Raw genomic sequence first — 17,546 nt, 5'->3', positions numbered from 1 at the left:
TAAAAGGACATTTATGACATTATGAATCTTGAACATCATCTCTAAGACTAGCCTGACAACCCTTCTATAGGACCATAAAATTAAACTGAATCTTGGGTAGCGGCTCCCTGTGATAGCCAACTACTAAGTCTAATAGTGTGGTCCCTCGTCTTGCACAAGACAGGCTTATGGAGTAGCAACTCAGTTCAAAAGGCCCTAGACTATTTCCACATACAAAAAATGATCAAACTATCCGCCATAGCAGTTCAAAAGGCACCTATGGTTGCTGAGAGTGCTTCAAATTCAAGTTTATGGTCCAATAGACTTGGACATACGAGTGTCAAAGGAATGAAGCGGTTGGTTACAAAATAAGTTTTAGAAGACCTAAAATATGTTGATATGGGCCCTTGTGAGAGATGTGTTATGCGCAAACAGAAACGAGTTAGCTACATAAAGATTGTCAGAGAATTAAAGGAAGTGCAGTTGAAAATGGTCCATAAGAGACATTTTGGGACCATCTCCAGTTCAATCACTTTGTGGATCAAAGTTCTAGGACATCTTCATCAATTATGTGAATAGAAAGGTATGAATTTATTTTTTGAAACACAAGTCAGATGTGTTTGTCACCTTCAAGAAGTGGAAAACTAAAGTTGAAAATCAAACCGATTTGAAGATCAAATGCTTGAGGTCTAACAATGGAGGAGAATACAACAAGTTAGAATTCAAAGCACTTTGTGTAGCGGAGGGAATTAGGTTAGCGAAGACAGTTTCCAGTAGTACAAGACAAAATGGTGTTGCTGAAAGAATGAACGTAACATTAAATGAGCATGTAAAGAGTATGAGGATTCATGCTAAATTGTCAAAGACATTTTGAGTCGTTGTTGTATGTTGTAGATACAACAACCTACTTGATTAATAGAGAGTCGTTACCTTGGAGTTCAAGTTGCCAGAAGAGATATGAATAGGAAAATAACTCAAGTACTCTCACTTGAGAACTTTTAGCTGCATTGCGTATGTCCATGCTGATCCAGAGAAGAGAGACAAGCTTGTACTTCATAGGCTATGGTTCTGACACGTTTGGGTACAAGTTTTGAGATGACAAGAACAGAAAAATCCTGAGATATTGAGAAGAAAATTACACGTTTGGGTATGTCCTGTACAAAGACAAAAAGAAGAAAGGTTCCGAGACAACGAAGCAAGTGAGAGTTGAGAATGAGTTGTAGAAAAATACACCGAGTAATGTCATAGCTGATACTCAAAAAGCTTCTGAGACTATTGCTGAGGAACTAGAGGTGGAGTAAGTGTTGAGAAGATCAACCCGAACTTATCAAAGTATCATATAGGTATGTACCTTTATTGCACTATTTGTTGCTGACTGATGAAAGGGAACCAGAGTCCTTTGATGATATGCTGAAATTGAATGATACAACTAAGTGGGAGCAAACCATAAAGATGAGATGAGTTAGATGTCTAAGCTTCAGAATTGCTCTTTATCAACTGAGATGGATGGAGTACATGGCAATAGCACACGAGGAGATCTCCTCATTTGATGCTATAGTTTATTACACGGTTAGTTCTCTCTATTTTGAACGAAGAACAACTCTTGCCAAGTCCTGTCACTGTTTCAAGCTCAATCCGATAACTCGCCACCCAAAAACATCCCTTCAAATTACCAATGTCTCGCTACAGGTATACGCTTCTCAAGAAACCCAGAATCCGAGCGCCTCTGATGATGAAATTTCGAAAAATCCCGATGGGAAATCAGGTTCCTCGTCCAAAAGCTCCGTTTGTGTCAATCCCAGAACCCCCAGAGCTTCGAAACTTCGGAAGCAATCTTACGAGGCCAGGTATGCTTCTCTTTCGTGAATATCGGAGTTCTTGCTCTTCGGTACTTTCAGAAGCTGTTGAATTCAAGGAAAGAGGCGATTCTTTTTATTAACGTGACACTGAAGGTGTTTTGGAAGTGCCGAGATATGGAGGGTGCAGATAAACTGTTCGACGAAATGCTTAACAGAGGAGCTAAGCCTGGTAATCTGACATTTTCTACAATTATTACTTCTGTTAGGTTGTTTTCGTTGTCTAATAAGGCTATTGAGTGGTTTGTGATGTCACAAACTCTGCTATGATTGATGCCTATAGACGTGCTGGTGATGTTGGCTTGGCTTTCAGCTTCCATGATCGTGCAAGAACAGAAAACTGGCGTATCAATCCTGCAACATTCTTGACATTGATTAAAATTCATGAAGTGGCTGGGAACTATGATGGGTGCTTGAATTGTGTATGAAGAAATGAAGGCTATAGGCATCAAGCCGAATTTGGTTATACATGCTATGGGTAGGGCTAAAAGACCATGGAAGATCAAGACCCTCTACAAAGAGATGATTAAAAATGGACTTTTGCCAAGTTGGACATCTTATGCTTCTCTTTTACAAGCCTATGGGGGAGCCAGATACGGTGAGGAGGCTCTCCTTGTGTACAAGGAGATGAAGGAAAAGGAACTGCAGCGGAATGTTATTCTCTACCATATACTTTTAGCTATGTGTGATGTGAGTCACACTCGCATTCTTACAGTAGCAGAACAAGCCCAGAGAATAAGTCAACTGTGAGAAATTCATGCTTCGTGGACAACGTCAGCCTATGCTTGAGGCTCAAGTCACGTTTGTGAGAATTGTTTTAGAAAACATGAGTGAGGAATACATTTGATTGAAAAATTGAATAAAGCAACGTTATATGGCTATAAGCAAAGAAAGGAACACCACTGACTTAAATAACATATAACTCAAGGTAAGAAGAAGTAACAACTAGTCATACCTCCCTATAATACATTTTGGGGCATTTTAGCTATGGCGGGTGTAGACATGATTGTGCTGAACGGTCATATACCCCCATATTGACATAACATGAAATAGTAAATACCTATCTAAGATGGAAGCATGTAAAAGGGGTTTGGAACAAACATGCGACTATAAACAACACGTCTTGGACAAGCATGACCGGGACATCTGACATGTGCCATAGACAACACTCCTTGGACAAGCATGATCGTGACACTACACTATGTTGGCTACATCAATGAAGTCATTGAAATTTCAAGGGTTGATCATGAGTTTGTTAGTAAAATTTTGTTACACAACAGTAGGGTATAAGTAGCAAGTGGAATTGGGAGGGAAGAAAGTATTTTTCACTACCAGAGGTGTTTAGATATGTTGAGGATTGTTGAGAGGAAGTTCCATGTTGGCTAATTAAGGAGTTAGATCATGGGTTTATAAGTAAGAGGAGTTAGAGTTCCATGTTGGCTAATTAAGGAGTTAGATCATGGGTTTATAAGTAAGGAATGCATCTCCATTGGCATGAGACCTTCGGGAGAAACCAAAATCAAAGTTACGAAAATTTTGCTCAAAGTAGACAAATAACGTACCATTATGGAGAGTCGTGATTTCTAACAAGATATTCTTCCGGCGTATGAGAGTTAAAAAAGACTTCCTTCATAGTTGAAGATATTATTAAAAGCATTGACTTTGATCTTTTAAAATTTTTATAATTTCTTAGTCAGAACTCTGCGGGAGTGCAGTTAACATGGTACTGTCTTCTTATTTCTTATCTTTAATTCCCCATTGAAGTCGTTGGGTGTGTCTATTATATATTCATACAGGTCGTGAAGCAGTGTTATGCTTGGCATGTTCTGTCTTCTGATGCCCTTCCGATGGACAATCATCTCAAACCCACATGCTATATTTATTCATGAGACTTCCATTCCTTCTCCATTCATTCACAAAATGGGAAACTGCATCATCTTGCCTTGCGTTCACTTGCCATCGAAGAACCTTAGAGTGCTCGAGAAATCCCCCGAGTTAGCTACAATGGTCGATTCTGCAACTGAACGAGGTAATGACTCTCTTCTCAATGTTGTTCCATGCCTGAAAGAGCTCAAAAATCTTCTGGTTTACTCGAAGGCAACGTACTCGAGTGTAGGAGGAGCAAGGGAGGTGAAAATTGTTGTTACTAGGGAACAGTTTAAGTTGCTGTTGGGAAATGCAAAGAAGATGCCATCTGTATATAGATTGTTGAGCTATAGAGAACCCGGTAGAGGGCGTCGAAAATGGCGGCCGACGCTGTCTGTAATCTCGGAGGAAGAAGAGTTTTGAACGAGGTCCGGGAAGGAAACTTGTGTAGCTTAGAGTGATGATGGAGATTAAGTAGAAGCTTAAGAAATTGTGTTTGTTTGGGCAGCCTTATTTGTGGCAGTCAGGCAAGCAAATGGTCGCAGAAAGAAAGGAAAAGAGGTTATATTTGAAGTAACAAATAGAAGGATAGAAATGGGAAGAGATCTCAGCCTTGTAAATATAGTTGGAATGTTATTATATTTGGGTATAGAATTAGATAATCAAAACGCGATCTACTTTTGTTCCGTTAATGTTTAAATTCGAAAAATATATATTTTTTTTCAGGATTTTATTTTGAAAACTCAAAAGCTCACTTATGAACCAGAGGTATACATGAATCAAAATACTCAAACTTACCAGGCTCACTTATGAACCAGAGGTATACATGAATCGAGGTAGGTTGGGTTGAGTTGGGTTGAGATAATTTTTTGGACCAATTGTTGGATTGATAACCCTAACCCAACCCAATAAATTTTGGGTGGTTAGAAAAAGTTAATTTTTTAAAAAACTTTCATTTATCTATCTTATGTAATAAAATCTTAAATAAAAGATATTAAAAGTTTACAAACAAACACAAATCAATCTATCATCATTCAAATCAACAAATTCTTCATCAATAACGGAGAATTTTAACGTCCTAATATAGTTCAACATTGTTATAGAACTAAAGATAATTAAATATCAGCACTTTCCAAACAATTGGATACTCTAAAATAAGAAGAAAAAAAAATACAATGATAGATTCTAAAAATTTTAACGTCCTAACATAGTTTAACATTGTATAGAACTAAAGATAATTAAGTACCAGGCACTGATTTTGAAATTAAAAAAAAAAAATTAATTAGACTTATTGATGACATTATTGATGCATGACATTTGATGAATCATGATATTAATGCAACGGAGAAATAATAAACAGATTAGAACAAAATCTTTGAATGGTTAAAAAGATGTAATGAAACTAGGAGCTAAAGAACTCTTACAATAATCAAGAATCTCTTCCCATACTAAGTGTTGATTTAGAAGCTACAGCGGAGCGGACACTAGAATGATAAAAACATTTTGAGCAACTTTCAATAAAACTCAATATTTAAAATCATTTACTTTCTTCCGGTTCTCGAAAAATGTTCGATTGAAAGTAAATTCAAGAATTCATAGTAAAAAACAATATGCTTTAAATATATATGCCCGAAACTTATAAGACAGTTGTGAACTTATTAAACATTTTTGTTTGAAGTTCAATGCATCAATCAGCGTCTTCTTTTAGAATTCTTTTTTACTCTCCAACAACTCTATATTCCTCAATATCCAATGATTACAATTTTTAATAATACCTTATCCTAAAAACCCTCTATATAGAAAAGGATTTCATCACATTATTATTATCCACCCACAACATCAATATTCACAAGCCACATGGTTTAGAGCCTAACAGTTCTTCCAAAACTGAACTTCAGAGATCAGATTATCAACACCAATAATAATAAGAGCATTGAATAAGGAAAACTCACATTATAATTGAAGCTTTTCATCAATGGAGAACAACCCATTGCTAATCCAATCCTTCTCGGTCGATGTAACCGCAGGATAATCGGATTGCTTATTGTTCTGAATTGTTCTTTGATTGAGCAAAGGATTAGAAAAAGAAAAGATTCCATTCTTTTCCTTGATCATACCCTGCAATCCATATGGAAAAAAAAAATGTGATCAGTTCTAAAAGGACAAAGTAACCGACCAATCAAGCAAATGGACAACAATCTCATCACGTTTCCATTTGTTTCTTGTCTTATGACTAATTAACCCCCTTCTTACTTCATCTCCCCCGCCAAAATATTGCTACCTGTACAAGGGCATTTCAGTATTTTCACATCAAAACTATGGCATCTTGAGAAAAAAAAAATGAGAAACTGATCGGCCAAGCAAAGTTTGAGAACTTTTGAAACTCGTCACTTATAAATACCATCTTACAAGAAAAGAAAAAGGACTCATAACAATCATCTCTCACAGCCATTTTCTCTATCTCTCTCTCTCTGTCTTTCTCCATGGACATTCAGGTCATTCAAACAAAGGTTCTCCAACACAAAGACCAGCTAACTGTTGTAGCAGCAGTTTCAGTGGTTATGTCATTGTTCGTATATGCAGCGCCCCGGTTTCTAAGTATTCTAGCATTCTTTTGGCCTCTCTTTCTCTCCACAGCCGTACTTTTGGTGGCAATGACAGCCTTTGGAGGAGGTTTCCAAGTTGGAACCGAAGTTCATGGTGAGAGAGCAGGTGAAAGGATCCTAGATTATGTAGCAGGACGGCCTGAATACGCCGAATACCAATACAAGTACCAATAAAAGATCATTCGTCGGTTCTCAGTCGATTTAGACATTGATGTCTTGAAATTCATCTATGTCTGCTCACTTTGTATGCTGAAGCTACCAAAAAATTTAGTGTAATAAACACAACATGTATTCAATTCTAAAATGGTTTGTAAATAGAATCAGAGTGCAATAATGCATGCATTCTTCACATATTCTGTTTGAATCCAAATGGGTGAAGGAAATTTCTGATGAATGATCCGTTAAAAGTTAGCCATGAACATGAGGTTTATATCTACTAAGAAAGTGGACAAATTAAGGAGCAAGGATCACCTCATCCGATGCTCTACGTGAGTTATTGTCTGATATGAGTTCGGTGTCAATACACCGACGACTATGAAGTTACTAAATCAGCTTCTGTTAAGTTTCCTGATTGATCAATGTCAAGCTTATAAAAAGTGTCAAGTATTGGTGAAACATCTTCCTGATTGATCTTTCCCATTTCCTTCAGTTTATATACAACAAATTCAGCAGCACTGATATATCAGATAGCCAAGAAGTCCAAGAAACATGCAAGAATTGAATAAAACAACAGAACTATGGTTAGGATATGGGCAATGGGGAAGAAATATGAAGGAAAATCAGGCTTACCTTACTACTTTATCATGATCAAGGTCTGCTTCTTCGAGATCGGAGTACGTGAGGTCTCGGGAGAGAACCCTATTCACTAGTGATTTCTGTCTCCTCTCGGCGCGTAATTCGGCGAGGTACAGAAAGAACTGTGCCAAGCAGATGGTACTGCTCATTATCCAAATGACAGCAAAAACACGACCAGTTGTTGTAGAGAAGCTCTTGTCCCCATAGCCAAGAGTTGTGATTGTGGAACAAACACAATAAAAGGCATCTGTGAACTCAAACTTCTCAACCAGAATCAAGAAAAGAGTACCGACAACAACGAGAACCCAAAGGACGATTCCAGTCATAAGGATTTTGTATTTGAGTTTGTGTGCCACAGACTCTCGAAGGAGCTCACCGGAGCTGATCTTTTTGCTCATGAAAATGGCCTTAACAAGAAGTATTTCCTGCTTTTCGACAATGTAATCGGCCGCCCTGCTAAGAAGCATCCCACCAAGAGTAATTCCAGTGAAGACATAAGCACAAGCAAGTAGTTTTGCACCAATGCTATTAGGAACAAGATCACCATACCCAACAGTGGTCATTGTCACAACACAAAAGTAAATGGCATCAACAATCCCGTTTGTTTTCTTGCCATTGATTTGATCTCCAACAAGGAAGAAGCAAAGTGTTCCTCCTCCCAAATAAGTAGCCAACACAACAAACACTTTCCTAAAACTAACTTGTTTAACAACCACACGTTGATGAGATGCTTCATCACCATTTCGTGGTTGATCGTTGTGTTCTAATGAACGTGAAAAAATTTCATGATGGATCGATTTTCTTCTCTGGAGAGAATTCCTCTTATTGGAATCGGACAGCTTGGGAAGCAAGGATTGTTCAACATCACCAGACTCCATCTCAAAATCAATAAAGATCTTCTAACCAGATTTAAATTCTTGATTCTTAACTCAGAAGAGATTAATTTTTGGGGATAAACATAGAAAATCTCTATCTAATGATAGTAATCCACAAGCAGAAACCGGTGAAACTTCAATTTTCCCAACCTTATTACATCATTGGAGATCAATTTCAAGCACTTTCAAATATCACCAGAAGAATTATTGTTCTTAGACATAACAAGATCCAATGCAAGCAACAGCGATCCTCACATTTTATCAACAAATGCTGGAAGGAAAAGATAGGGATTAAAGGACTTGATGATTATGAAGAGACAGTACCATTAATTCCGCAGTTCATGATAAATCAACAATAAACAGAGATATCAGAATAGTTTAAGACTTGGGTTTAAATGATGAATGTGTTCATATTTAGCACGAAAAAAACTACCTGGACTTTATTTAGAACAGAACAAACGAAGAGTGAAGAAAAGCGATGTTCGAGAAATCGAGAAGAAACCCAACATTCACTCTCTGGCTTCCACCTGCTTAAATCTTCACCACTCGGCATTAACAGGCCACCATTTTCCCGCAACTCGCTACCTGAAAACCACAAATCGTAATAATTAGGCTAATGCCTTATACAACAACGACAATAATCATTTCCAACTTGAACAATGGCATCAGATCCTTCCATGAAATCAATCCGCGGAATGAACGATCACTTCGGCGAGAACTGAGAGGATCGAAGCAACAAATTTACACAACCGAACTCGGGTCATTCCAGATTTCAGCCATTTCAATCCGATTTCGAGTGGTAGGTCTGATTAAGAGGATAATTACTGAATAATGAACGATTTCACCTAAGTTCATCTAAATCCCGAGAGAAAATTTAGTTCGTCAAATAGTGAGCGTATAACATGATCTCATAGGTGAAAAGAAAGTAGATGAGTAGTCTTTTGGGTGATGATTTTGATTTCACACACTTGAACAATAAGCTTAGCTTAATTTATAGGGATTTGATCTTCTTATAATTATAAATAATATGTGAAAGATTTAATGATTATATCTTATCCAACATAGAGTTTAATTGTAAGTCTACAGTCGAATGACATGTCGGTAGAACATCAGAAAAATATATTTAATTTGAAATATTTAAATTAAGCTAAATTAATAAAAATATCCACAAATTTATTTAAAAAATGGAAGAATTAATAATGGAAGAATTTTTTTTTTTTTTTTTAGTTTTTAAAGAGTTTTAAGAGAATTAATAAAAATTAAAAAATGGAAGAATATTTTATAGATAAAGATGTTTTTATTAATTTAAATATAAAAAGAATAATTATTTAATTTAAAAGGTTGAAATTAATATTTAATATATTAGATATATTAAATAAATATTAAAGAATCAAATTAGTTTTTTTTTTATTTTTTTTTTTTATGATTCTAAAGCGTGTTCGTGAATATAATGTTAACTATAAACAATTATGAAAAACATAGAAATCACGATAATAATTTCAAATTTTAATGAGAAGTTACATAAAGTAACACCCTACTTTTATAGTATATGATCGTACTCTACCTATCTCTTGGAAATTTGAATAAAACATTCGGATCAATGCAAAATCGTAATAGCATTTTTTTACGAGTTTAAGAGCAAAAATAATATTTTTTACGGCTCAAGATCAAACCCATACAAATGTTGAAATTTTGAAGAATGCACTATATCTTTTTTCATTACCATGTAAGTACTCGTGATACAATAAAAATCTATCTCAAGAATAAGATAAACATTATACAAAGGAGTCTTGGGAGTTATTTCTTAAGCGCATGGGTGATCTTATTTCAAGCATTGGTGAAGTCAGTGGCTGATCTAATTCAGGGTTATCCCCCGATATAAGTGGCCGAGATTTTCTCTCTATCAATCTATGGTATTTTGTATCCATGGCATCCTCCGCTACAGTCAAAGAGCTTTCCTACAAGGTTCTAAAGTCTCTTCCCTCACCGCAATATTTCTAGCTTCCAATCGGAGTAATAGAATAAAACAATTAAAACGACACCAATCGTCACTTTCCCAAAATTTCATGTGTCATAGTTTGATTAACTTCATGTGACGTATTTACGTCTTGTATTTTCTACTCTACACCATCTTGTTTAAGCTATAACTTCTTCGTTTGAGTTCCAATTTGAGTGATTTAAAAGTGTTTGAAATCGTCATTCCAAGCCTTATACCACGAACATCTCAAAACCCTGAAATTATTAGTAATCAAAAGCAAAATTATAGTTCTTATAGAGAATTAGATGAACCCGGAATTGAGATAGTATTTTTTAAGCTAAACTTTCGAAATTATTACCAAATCAAGCCTAAGAAAAGTGTTAGAAGCATCCCATAAGAAGTTAAATATTAGATTTGTAACACAACTTATTATATTACATTCTAAGAATACAACACTTGAGTTTCCAAAGAGATGACTAAATTGTTAAGCTACAAAAACAAAACGAGAACGAAAGAATATGAATCAAGGTTGAGCAATACCTTTTTTGATGAGCATTTCGTAGATTCTATCAATTTTGGTTGCCTCAATCTTGAACAAGCGATGGGCATCAGATTTGTTGCTCACATTCCCATTGAATATCTCTACTGATAACACTTCTTCCATTCTTAGGTAAACTGGTGGACTTACTCTTATTTCACTGCATACCCTTTTTTCCTGCCAACCCAATCCAAATTCCATATCAACATTCATATTCTCTTTTAACATTTAACTTTAACTACTAAGTGAAACGCTGCACTTACAGCTTCCGAAAGAAAATCTGCGCCGTTGAATCCCAGCGAATCCAAGTCGTTCAAAGACCCTGAAACACCCTGCACTGCTGCTCGTGAATTCGAGTCCTTCCCTCCCGACTCTGAAGGCATGAACATGATTGAATTCCCCCGACTTCCAGGCCCTGTAAGGTCACATTCTCTTTTCCTTTTCTTATCGAGAAAGATCTCTACCTCCGTCGGTGTACGACACCCAGCCGCTCTAGCTTCCTGCATGATCGTTCGTAGATCCATTTACAGAGATACAGCAACCTTGAATCTTGCAAAATATGACAGAAAATTGAGTTTTTCAAACCTTGAGTTCTTGAATTCGTTTCAAGGTCCGATGCTCTGCGACAACTGTTTGAAGTAATTCCTTGTGTTCTTCCTTTGAATGAAAACGCATGAAGACATCGTATTGACGACATATTGCCCTCTCTTCGACCGATAAGTCCTTTTCAAAAGAACTCGGATAAAGCAAATTTCTTTGCAGTATAAAATCTTTTCTACGCTTCCTTTCATCTAGCCTGCAAAACAGTTTCATCATTTTAACATTTAAGACTAGTTGCACTAATAAATCCATTCATAAAAGTGCTATCTTCCAAAATTTGACAAAATATTACCTCTTAGAGTATATACGAAGCACTCTCATTTTCAGCTCACGCTCGTCTTCACCGTCAGCATCCTTAAATTCCATCTCCGCTAGCAACTGTTCGGCTTCGTTATCGTATTCTGGATCAAATTCCTGTCTCTTTTCATTGTAACCACTCAACTCTAATAAAGATGGACCCTTATTTGCTGGCAAATTAGGTTTCTTTCCTTTAAAGTTCCGGTCTGTTTGAGAATCTGCCATCAAATCATCATGCAAGTTTAGCTTCAACATCTTATGACCTCTAAAAAGAATATGCAAGTATTTAAAGAAATTTAGCTTCAACATTGCTTCCATATGATTAGGGGCTGAAAAAGAGAGCGGGGAACAGGAGACATAATGATATATGTTGTCATCGATCACCTTCAGTACGAAAAAAGTACTGTTTTCATGACTCCTATCTAGGAAAGCAGTGTAGAAAGAAAGCCTTGGCTGGAAATCCCAGTAAAGGAAAAGGTTTTAAGATTATCAACATCCAATTGCAAGCTATAGAATTTATCTGACTAAACCTTCCATTTTAACAAGGCCATCTTTAACTTGATTCGCGGATGACGCTTTTTTGTTGCCAGTGGTGGCGGCAACATTGAAGCTGCCTTCTGCAATAAAATCAACAGTACCATATACATTTAAACATGATATACGTTCATACTCGATCCATATTTAACAATAATAGATATCTATGCCTCACCTGACATAGTGCTTGATGATAAACGGCCAGAAGGATCTGCCTTATGTGTATCTTCGACTCTGAAAATAAAAGAAAATATTGAAACGAAGGTATCGAAATAATAAAAGAGAACAAAGCCATTCAAGGTAACAATTCACATACTTGACTCTTGGAGGAGAAAATGGGGACTCTTCCTTCAAAGTAAGCTCTCCAAGTATTGAATATCCTGCAGCATTAGAAAAAAATTAATCGTGAACTCCATCATCGGAGCAATACCAGAATCTTCTGAAATAAAGCACTAGATTGAAGCTACACGAACATCCGCATCAAACGATCCCCTCAACCCATCGCCAGTGTAGCTCAACATAAAAAGATGATGAATGTTTCACAAACCTTTCTTGTCTTCACCATGCCCTTTAGCCATAGCAAGAAGCTCCTTCCTATTTTTTCCGACGACATGAGACATATCCTGAGAAAAACTCAAAAGTTTATCGCTTGAAGGAAGAACCGAAGTTCTTGGAAAATTAATCATGTAATAATCTCGTACCGGTAAAGGAAAATATGGGGAGTTCATATATACACTTGAATAATGTTCTATGCATTGTTCTTTACTCTTCGTCCCGACATGCTCAGCAACCTCTGTCCAATTCCAAAAGCCATACATTTCGATCCCCTACATTATGAAATTATTTATTCAGGCCAAAAGAAGAACATAAAGACCACAGGAAACTGCAAAGAAGTCTGCAGATACCCTATCCACTTTAATATGAAGCTGTGAGGGAAATTATGAGAAGATATAATACCTCTAGAAGTAGCATTTCATCGTCCGCATTCCAGTCTGGGCAGATGAGTGGGAAAGATAAGTTATCCTGTCAAAATGACGACATCAACTAAAGCAAATGCATATAGGGTTCGATTTAAAGGTTTTCATGCTTTTCTAGAAGCTATGATGTACTTAAGTGCATCATTAATTCAACTTATTATATGGTTCTATTCAGCGGGAAAACAAGACAGGTACGTTATGAATTATAGAAAACCTCTAAAAGCATGCTGTGAACGAAACACAACGCAAATGCATCTAATTCCCGTATCAATAACCCAATTTCTTATGCAACTCCGTTCTTAAAAAACAAATAAGCTTACACAATTTCTAAGAGAAAATACAATCGTGGGGCGATTACTAACCATAACCCTGTATGGGTGATTGCTTTTATGAGGCGTCAACTCCGCTCCAACCGAAAAGCATTCTATACAAAGGTCAAAGTCGGGGCACATGGCACATTTGATGCGGATTTTCCCTGTAATGTCTTTAATGCAATAATTGCAGTGATATAATGCCTTTTTCCCTTCAGTTGCCCCTTGACCTTTTTCCCAAAATGATTTAAAGTTAAGAAAGAATGTTAGACAAAAAAATGGTTCAAAACAAGAGCACACAAGATCTGAATTACAGACAGTAGAAAGCCTCATTAAAATGGAACATGAACCAGCATAACAATTTTTTGCAGGAGAATTCTATACATTTAGTTTTAAAAACAACTAATCAAAGTAGAAAGCACCTGCCGTTGTAGATTCCAAATTATCTCCACTAGAAGAATTCTTTTTTCTCCTCGATCTGCAGCATCCAAAATGGAAGTTCATATCAACAACACAAACCATAATGCATCAAGAAAAAGAACAAAGAAATAAATGTTCATACACATAATGAAAAAAAACTAATATTACACAACAACACAAGCAGATCATCGGATTGAAGACATCTTCCACGAAAAAACTCACAAAGATTTTACCAAAATTTTGAACCAAAGAATATAGTTAGTACAGTAGAAGGTCACTCAAGTAAGTAAACAAAGTTGGTGTGCTACCCTGATTATGCAGAAACCATTCCATTCACACTCAAATGCACAACTATTCATACATAATTCCTTCCCCCATTATTAAAAACCCCGGAAAAATCGGAAGAATCAATCGAGGGTATCTTCAGTAAACCACGAACCAGCAAACTTTCTCATAGAAAACAAAGAAAATACACCGAGAGAGGAAGAAAACTGCTAACCTCTGAGTAGGATCCTCGTCGGACTGAAAGTTTCCCCGAGAGCGACCCATTTGATCTGGGAAATTAAACGAATGATCCGAACTATTGGGCAAGTATTAGTTCAAGAAAAAGTGGCACATAGGATTGGGATTAAGTGCCCCGAGTGAAGGGCAGCATTGATTGGGGATTTGGGAAGCGATTTGATGTTCAGATGATCGGGGAACTGGAAATTGGATGGTTTTTAGGGTTAGTTAGGGGTTTGGACAAAAGAAGAAAGTAGCGTGTGTCTGTTGAATGAAACGGAGGAGAAGCGATTCCGACGGTGGAAATCCTGAAATCTTCTGATACACCGAAAACGATGAATATTGTGAGTATCTATTATTCTCAATAACTGCCTTTAAATTCTTTCTCTATTTTTTTTTCTTCTCTTTCTTGTTGTCTCATCTAATTAAATTATGTTAATTTGAGGAATTAATATTTAAACCTTATCCATTTTTACCTATCTTCCTTCTTATAAAAATGTGAAAAATCTCTCTAATAGACGTGTTTTACCTGACTCACGACAATATAAGTAGACAATATCGACTAACGATCGTCTTGGACTGTTACATTGGAAGAAGAACTATAAAAAAATGAACAATCCTTTTCATTAGCCCTAGGTTATGATTGAATCGTAAACAAATTATTCATTAGGAAAGATGTGAATGATTAAATCGTAAATAAATGAACTTTTGACTCGACCCATGTGTAATTTCTTGTGGTGGAAAAAGTAATCTCCCGACGATCGAACTCGTGACCTTTTGCTTACAAAGTGAACACAATACCACTATTCTATGGAAACAAGCAGCTAAGTAACAAATACAGAAAAACTTGGAGATAGGTTTCCATCCAGGAAAGGAGAGAAAGTTGAAAAGGCTTCTCTCTATATAGAGACAGTGTTTGGGTTGGTTTAGTGCACGAGTATGAGTTTTCAGTACGAGTATTTGAAGATGAGAATTACGAGGACAAAAAGTTGAAGGCATGGAGATTTTAATACAAGCGAGAGGCGTTAAACGTGGTGCACCGGTTTGTTACCTATTGAAGACGAGTAGAGAGGCACGGCTAGAGGTGTCATTCATGCATTTCTGTCTGGTTAGGGTTAAGAATTTTAGAGACGCACAAAACCAGTAAGAGAATATGCAAATAGGCTGGAGCGTCGAGTCTGCATCGTAGGCTGAAAACCCTACCACTTAAAAGTATTACAATGCATAAGTGTGTAACTCTAAGTTTACAGTTAACGAGATCCTACCTAAAAAGAGAAAATGATGGGTATAAAAATACTCGGTAAGCAACCTACTTGTTCGCTCTCATTACATCCTTAACTTAGTAGGCATCCTAAGACTTTTCTCTTGGTTCCAAGAAGTTTGGGCATAGTCTCTTCTACCATCCAAGCATTTTGGGAGGTCTCAACATTTTGAGCAATTCTCTAGCTAGTCACGGACTCACATGGGTTCGGAGGTAGTGGTTCACCCATTTCTGGCGTCGTGGGTCTACTGGGCAACAAATCTCATCTCTAGAATGAATTTTTTTTTCTTTTTCTGTTCTTAGACCTAGACAACAGGGAAAATCTGGTTTCTTGGGTTCAGACGCTACCTAATAAAATGTTATGATAGTATGACATATAGCTAATATGAACATTATCATCGTCCATGGAAGGTTAACCAACAACCCTTCCACACGGCAATAGAGTCACTCCCTGTGTGCTTGCCAACTACTAGATGAGTTTACAATGGAAGTGTCTTGTTTAGGAGACTCCGGATCATTTCCACTCATGATAGCAGCACCTGGATTGTCTCGACAAGCTACATTATTTGGTCCAAGTTTGGCTTGATAGTAGCTGTACTTTTACCGCTCTTGTATACGATGCGTCAACCCTACAGAAATTTATATCAATTAATTGATTTTAGATTATCAAATAATGTTTCTAATTAAAAGTTTTAACTATAAATATATTAAAAAAAAAAACTAAACACATTTACAATTTTCATAGATTATTTAATGGAATAATTTAACTATTTAATAGTTTAAATAAATAATTTATTAAATTATCCGTAAAAATGATTTAAGTAAATGAAATCATGTTTATTATGTTAATTTATAATAACAGAACAATTTATTATATCATAATTATTTTTAATGTATTTTTTAAACTTTTACTTTCCTTGGATAAAAAACTTTTACCAAGCACGGTAATTTTAAATCTTTTCCATTCCCATCATTCTTTACTTCTCAACCGAACTGCCCAAATGGGTCTTACACCGGGCTAGAATTATGTATTAAAAATTTAAAATTAATTATCATTATTATGTGGTTGTAATTGATTAATTTTTAACAATAAAAAGTTTTAATTTATGCAATTATTAGCCCTAGGTTTTAATTAATACAACCTACCTATTTTAGTTTATAGTTGCAAGTTTAATTATAAACTTTTATATTTGTGTTATTTGATCGTTCTACATTATGTTCGGAGTCATATAGATTTCTAAAAGTATTTAATAAGCGATTGAATAACAACTTTGTGTCAATAATAATCTATTTGGCATTTTTTAAATTTCTTAAATTTACTGGACACAAAATATAAAGTTTATGATCTTGTTATATATGTTAGGAATTACAGATCTCCATAATGGTATGATATTGTCCACTTTGAGCATAATCACTCATGGCTTTGCTTTGGGCTTTCCAAAAAGTCTCATTCCAATGAACCAATCATTCCCTAAATTAGCCGATGTGAGACTTTCATCCAGTACCTTCCCTCGAACAAAGTACCTCTCCACTTAATTGAGGCTCTGATATGAACTAAGAGACATCAATCATACAATATGCTTCAATGAAGATGTGAAGAAAATATTGTTGAAATTATCAAAAGATATTTCAATTCATGCCACGTTGAAGAAGAATGAAGTTTCTGTTTTGAATTTTGGGTGGACTACAATTTAGAGTAATTTAGAGCTATTGTATTTCATTAATGTATTTTAAGACTTTTAATTTACTTTAGGTTACAATTACATAATGGTTAATTACGGTGATTAAGTATGAATGTTACAACTCTTGGAATGCCTTTAGTAGCTTCATTTTGAGGCTATATAAAGCCATGTATGTTGTATTTGTAGGTAGACTTGGAAAATATATAGTAAAAGAAGCATTTGTGGTTTATTTAGCCAATGACCGAGTTTATTTGCAATTCTATGTAGTTTAGGTTGCATGTAGAATCATTCAAGCTTGACATGATCAATCTTGCTTGTGGAGTGATTCGAATCTCAAACAAGCGTTTGAGATATTTGATCAACAAGAATCATTCAAGCTAGACATGATCGATCTTGCTTGTGGAGTGATTCGAATCTCAAATAATGTTCTTGCCTTGAGATATTCGATCAACAAGGTAATCCGAATCTTA

General features: G+C 35.9%; 3 protein-coding genes and 1 long non-coding RNA gene across 5 annotated transcripts; 1 reads left to right on the top strand and 3 right to left on the bottom strand.

Annotated features, from left to right (window-relative positions):
• Positions 1–1,105: 1,105 nt before the first annotated feature.
• On the top strand, positions 1,106–2,682 carry LOC111466614. The gene is made up of 4 exons (XM_023111345.1): positions 1,106–1,548; positions 1,669–1,826; positions 1,932–2,007; positions 2,119–2,682. The coding sequence occupies exons 1-4, from the start codon at positions 1,486–1,488 to the stop codon at positions 2,128–2,130; spliced, it is 309 nt and encodes a 102-aa protein (XP_022967113.1). The 5' UTR covers positions 1,106–1,485; the 3' UTR covers positions 2,131–2,682.
• Positions 2,683–5,250: 2,568 nt separating this feature from the next.
• Positions 5,251–6,490, bottom strand: LOC111466622. Its single transcript, XR_002714408.1, has 2 exons — positions 5,654–6,490; positions 5,251–5,570 (listed from the first exon to the last, which is right to left on the bottom strand). It is a non-coding gene; the product is annotated as an uncharacterized LOC111466622 (long non-coding RNA).
• A 100-nt stretch (positions 6,491–6,590) lies between these two features.
• On the bottom strand, positions 6,591–8,001 carry LOC111466596 (two-pore potassium channel 1-like). Of its 2 annotated transcripts, XM_023111323.1 has the most exons (3): positions 7,396–8,001; positions 7,097–7,224; positions 6,591–6,981 (listed from the first exon to the last, which is right to left on the bottom strand). In XM_023111323.1, the coding sequence occupies exons 1-3, from the start codon at positions 7,978–7,980 to the stop codon at positions 6,840–6,842; spliced, it is 855 nt and encodes a 284-aa protein (XP_022967091.1). In that variant the 5' UTR covers positions 7,981–8,001; the 3' UTR covers positions 6,591–6,839. The 2 variants fall into 2 exon arrangements, with proteins under 2 accessions (XP_022967091.1, XP_022967090.1); XM_023111322.1 differs by having other exon boundaries at positions 7,097–8,001.
• Positions 8,002–10,446: 2,445 nt separating this feature from the next.
• Positions 10,447–14,467, bottom strand: LOC111466582 (transcriptional adapter ADA2b-like). The gene is made up of 13 exons (XM_023111302.1): positions 14,132–14,467; positions 13,635–13,690; positions 13,264–13,442; positions 12,882–12,947; positions 12,626–12,751; positions 12,472–12,547; positions 12,241–12,304; positions 12,100–12,158; positions 11,921–12,007; positions 11,386–11,608; positions 11,079–11,289; positions 10,757–10,993; positions 10,447–10,670 (listed from the first exon to the last, which is right to left on the bottom strand). The coding sequence occupies exons 1-13, from the start codon at positions 14,179–14,181 to the stop codon at positions 10,479–10,481; spliced, it is 1,626 nt and encodes a 541-aa protein (XP_022967070.1). The 5' UTR covers positions 14,182–14,467; the 3' UTR covers positions 10,447–10,478.
• Between the last annotated feature and the right edge of the window lie 3,079 nt (positions 14,468–17,546).

Source organism: Cucurbita maxima, unplaced genomic scaffold (genome assembly GCF_002738345.1).
Source record: "Cucurbita maxima cultivar Rimu unplaced genomic scaffold, Cmax_1.0 Cma_Scf00031, whole genome shotgun sequence".
Lineage (NCBI taxonomy): Eukaryota > Viridiplantae > Streptophyta > Magnoliopsida > Cucurbitales > Cucurbitaceae > Cucurbita > Cucurbita maxima.
This window is presented reverse-complemented; position numbering and strand designations above follow the sequence as displayed.

Bases quoted from the DNA above. Each gene is read 5' to 3' on its own strand.
- LOC111466596 (XM_023111322.1), bottom strand. From the start codon at position 7,980: ATGGAGTCTGGTGATGTTGAACAATCCTTGCTTCCCAAGCTGTCCGAT. The intron at 6,982-7,096 runs GTAAGCCTGATT...CTGATATATCAG, and splicing joins GATCATGATAAAGTAGTAAG to TGCTGCTGAATTTGTTGTAT.
- LOC111466614 (XM_023111345.1), top strand. From the start codon at position 1,486: ATGGAGTACATGGCAATAGCACACGAGGAGATCTCCTCATTTGATGCT. The intron at 1,549-1,668 runs GTTAGTTCTCTC...GTCTCGCTACAG, and splicing joins ATGCTATAGTTTATTACACG to GTATACGCTTCTCAAGAAAC. The intron at 1,827-1,931 runs GTATGCTTCTCT...GTGACACTGAAG, and splicing joins AAGCAATCTTACGAGGCCAG to GTGTTTTGGAAGTGCCGAGA.
- LOC111466582 (XM_023111302.1), bottom strand. From the start codon at position 14,181: ATGGGTCGCTCTCGGGGAAACTTTCAGTCCGACGAGGATCCTACTCAG. The intron at 13,691-14,131 runs GTTAGCAGTTTT...TGGATGCTGCAG, and splicing joins GACGAGGATCCTACTCAGAG to ATCGAGGAGAAAAAAGAATT. The intron at 11,609-11,920 runs GTTTAGTCAGAT...ATTTGATGGCAG, and splicing joins TGGCCTTGTTAAAATGGAAG to ATTCTCAAACAGACCGGAAC.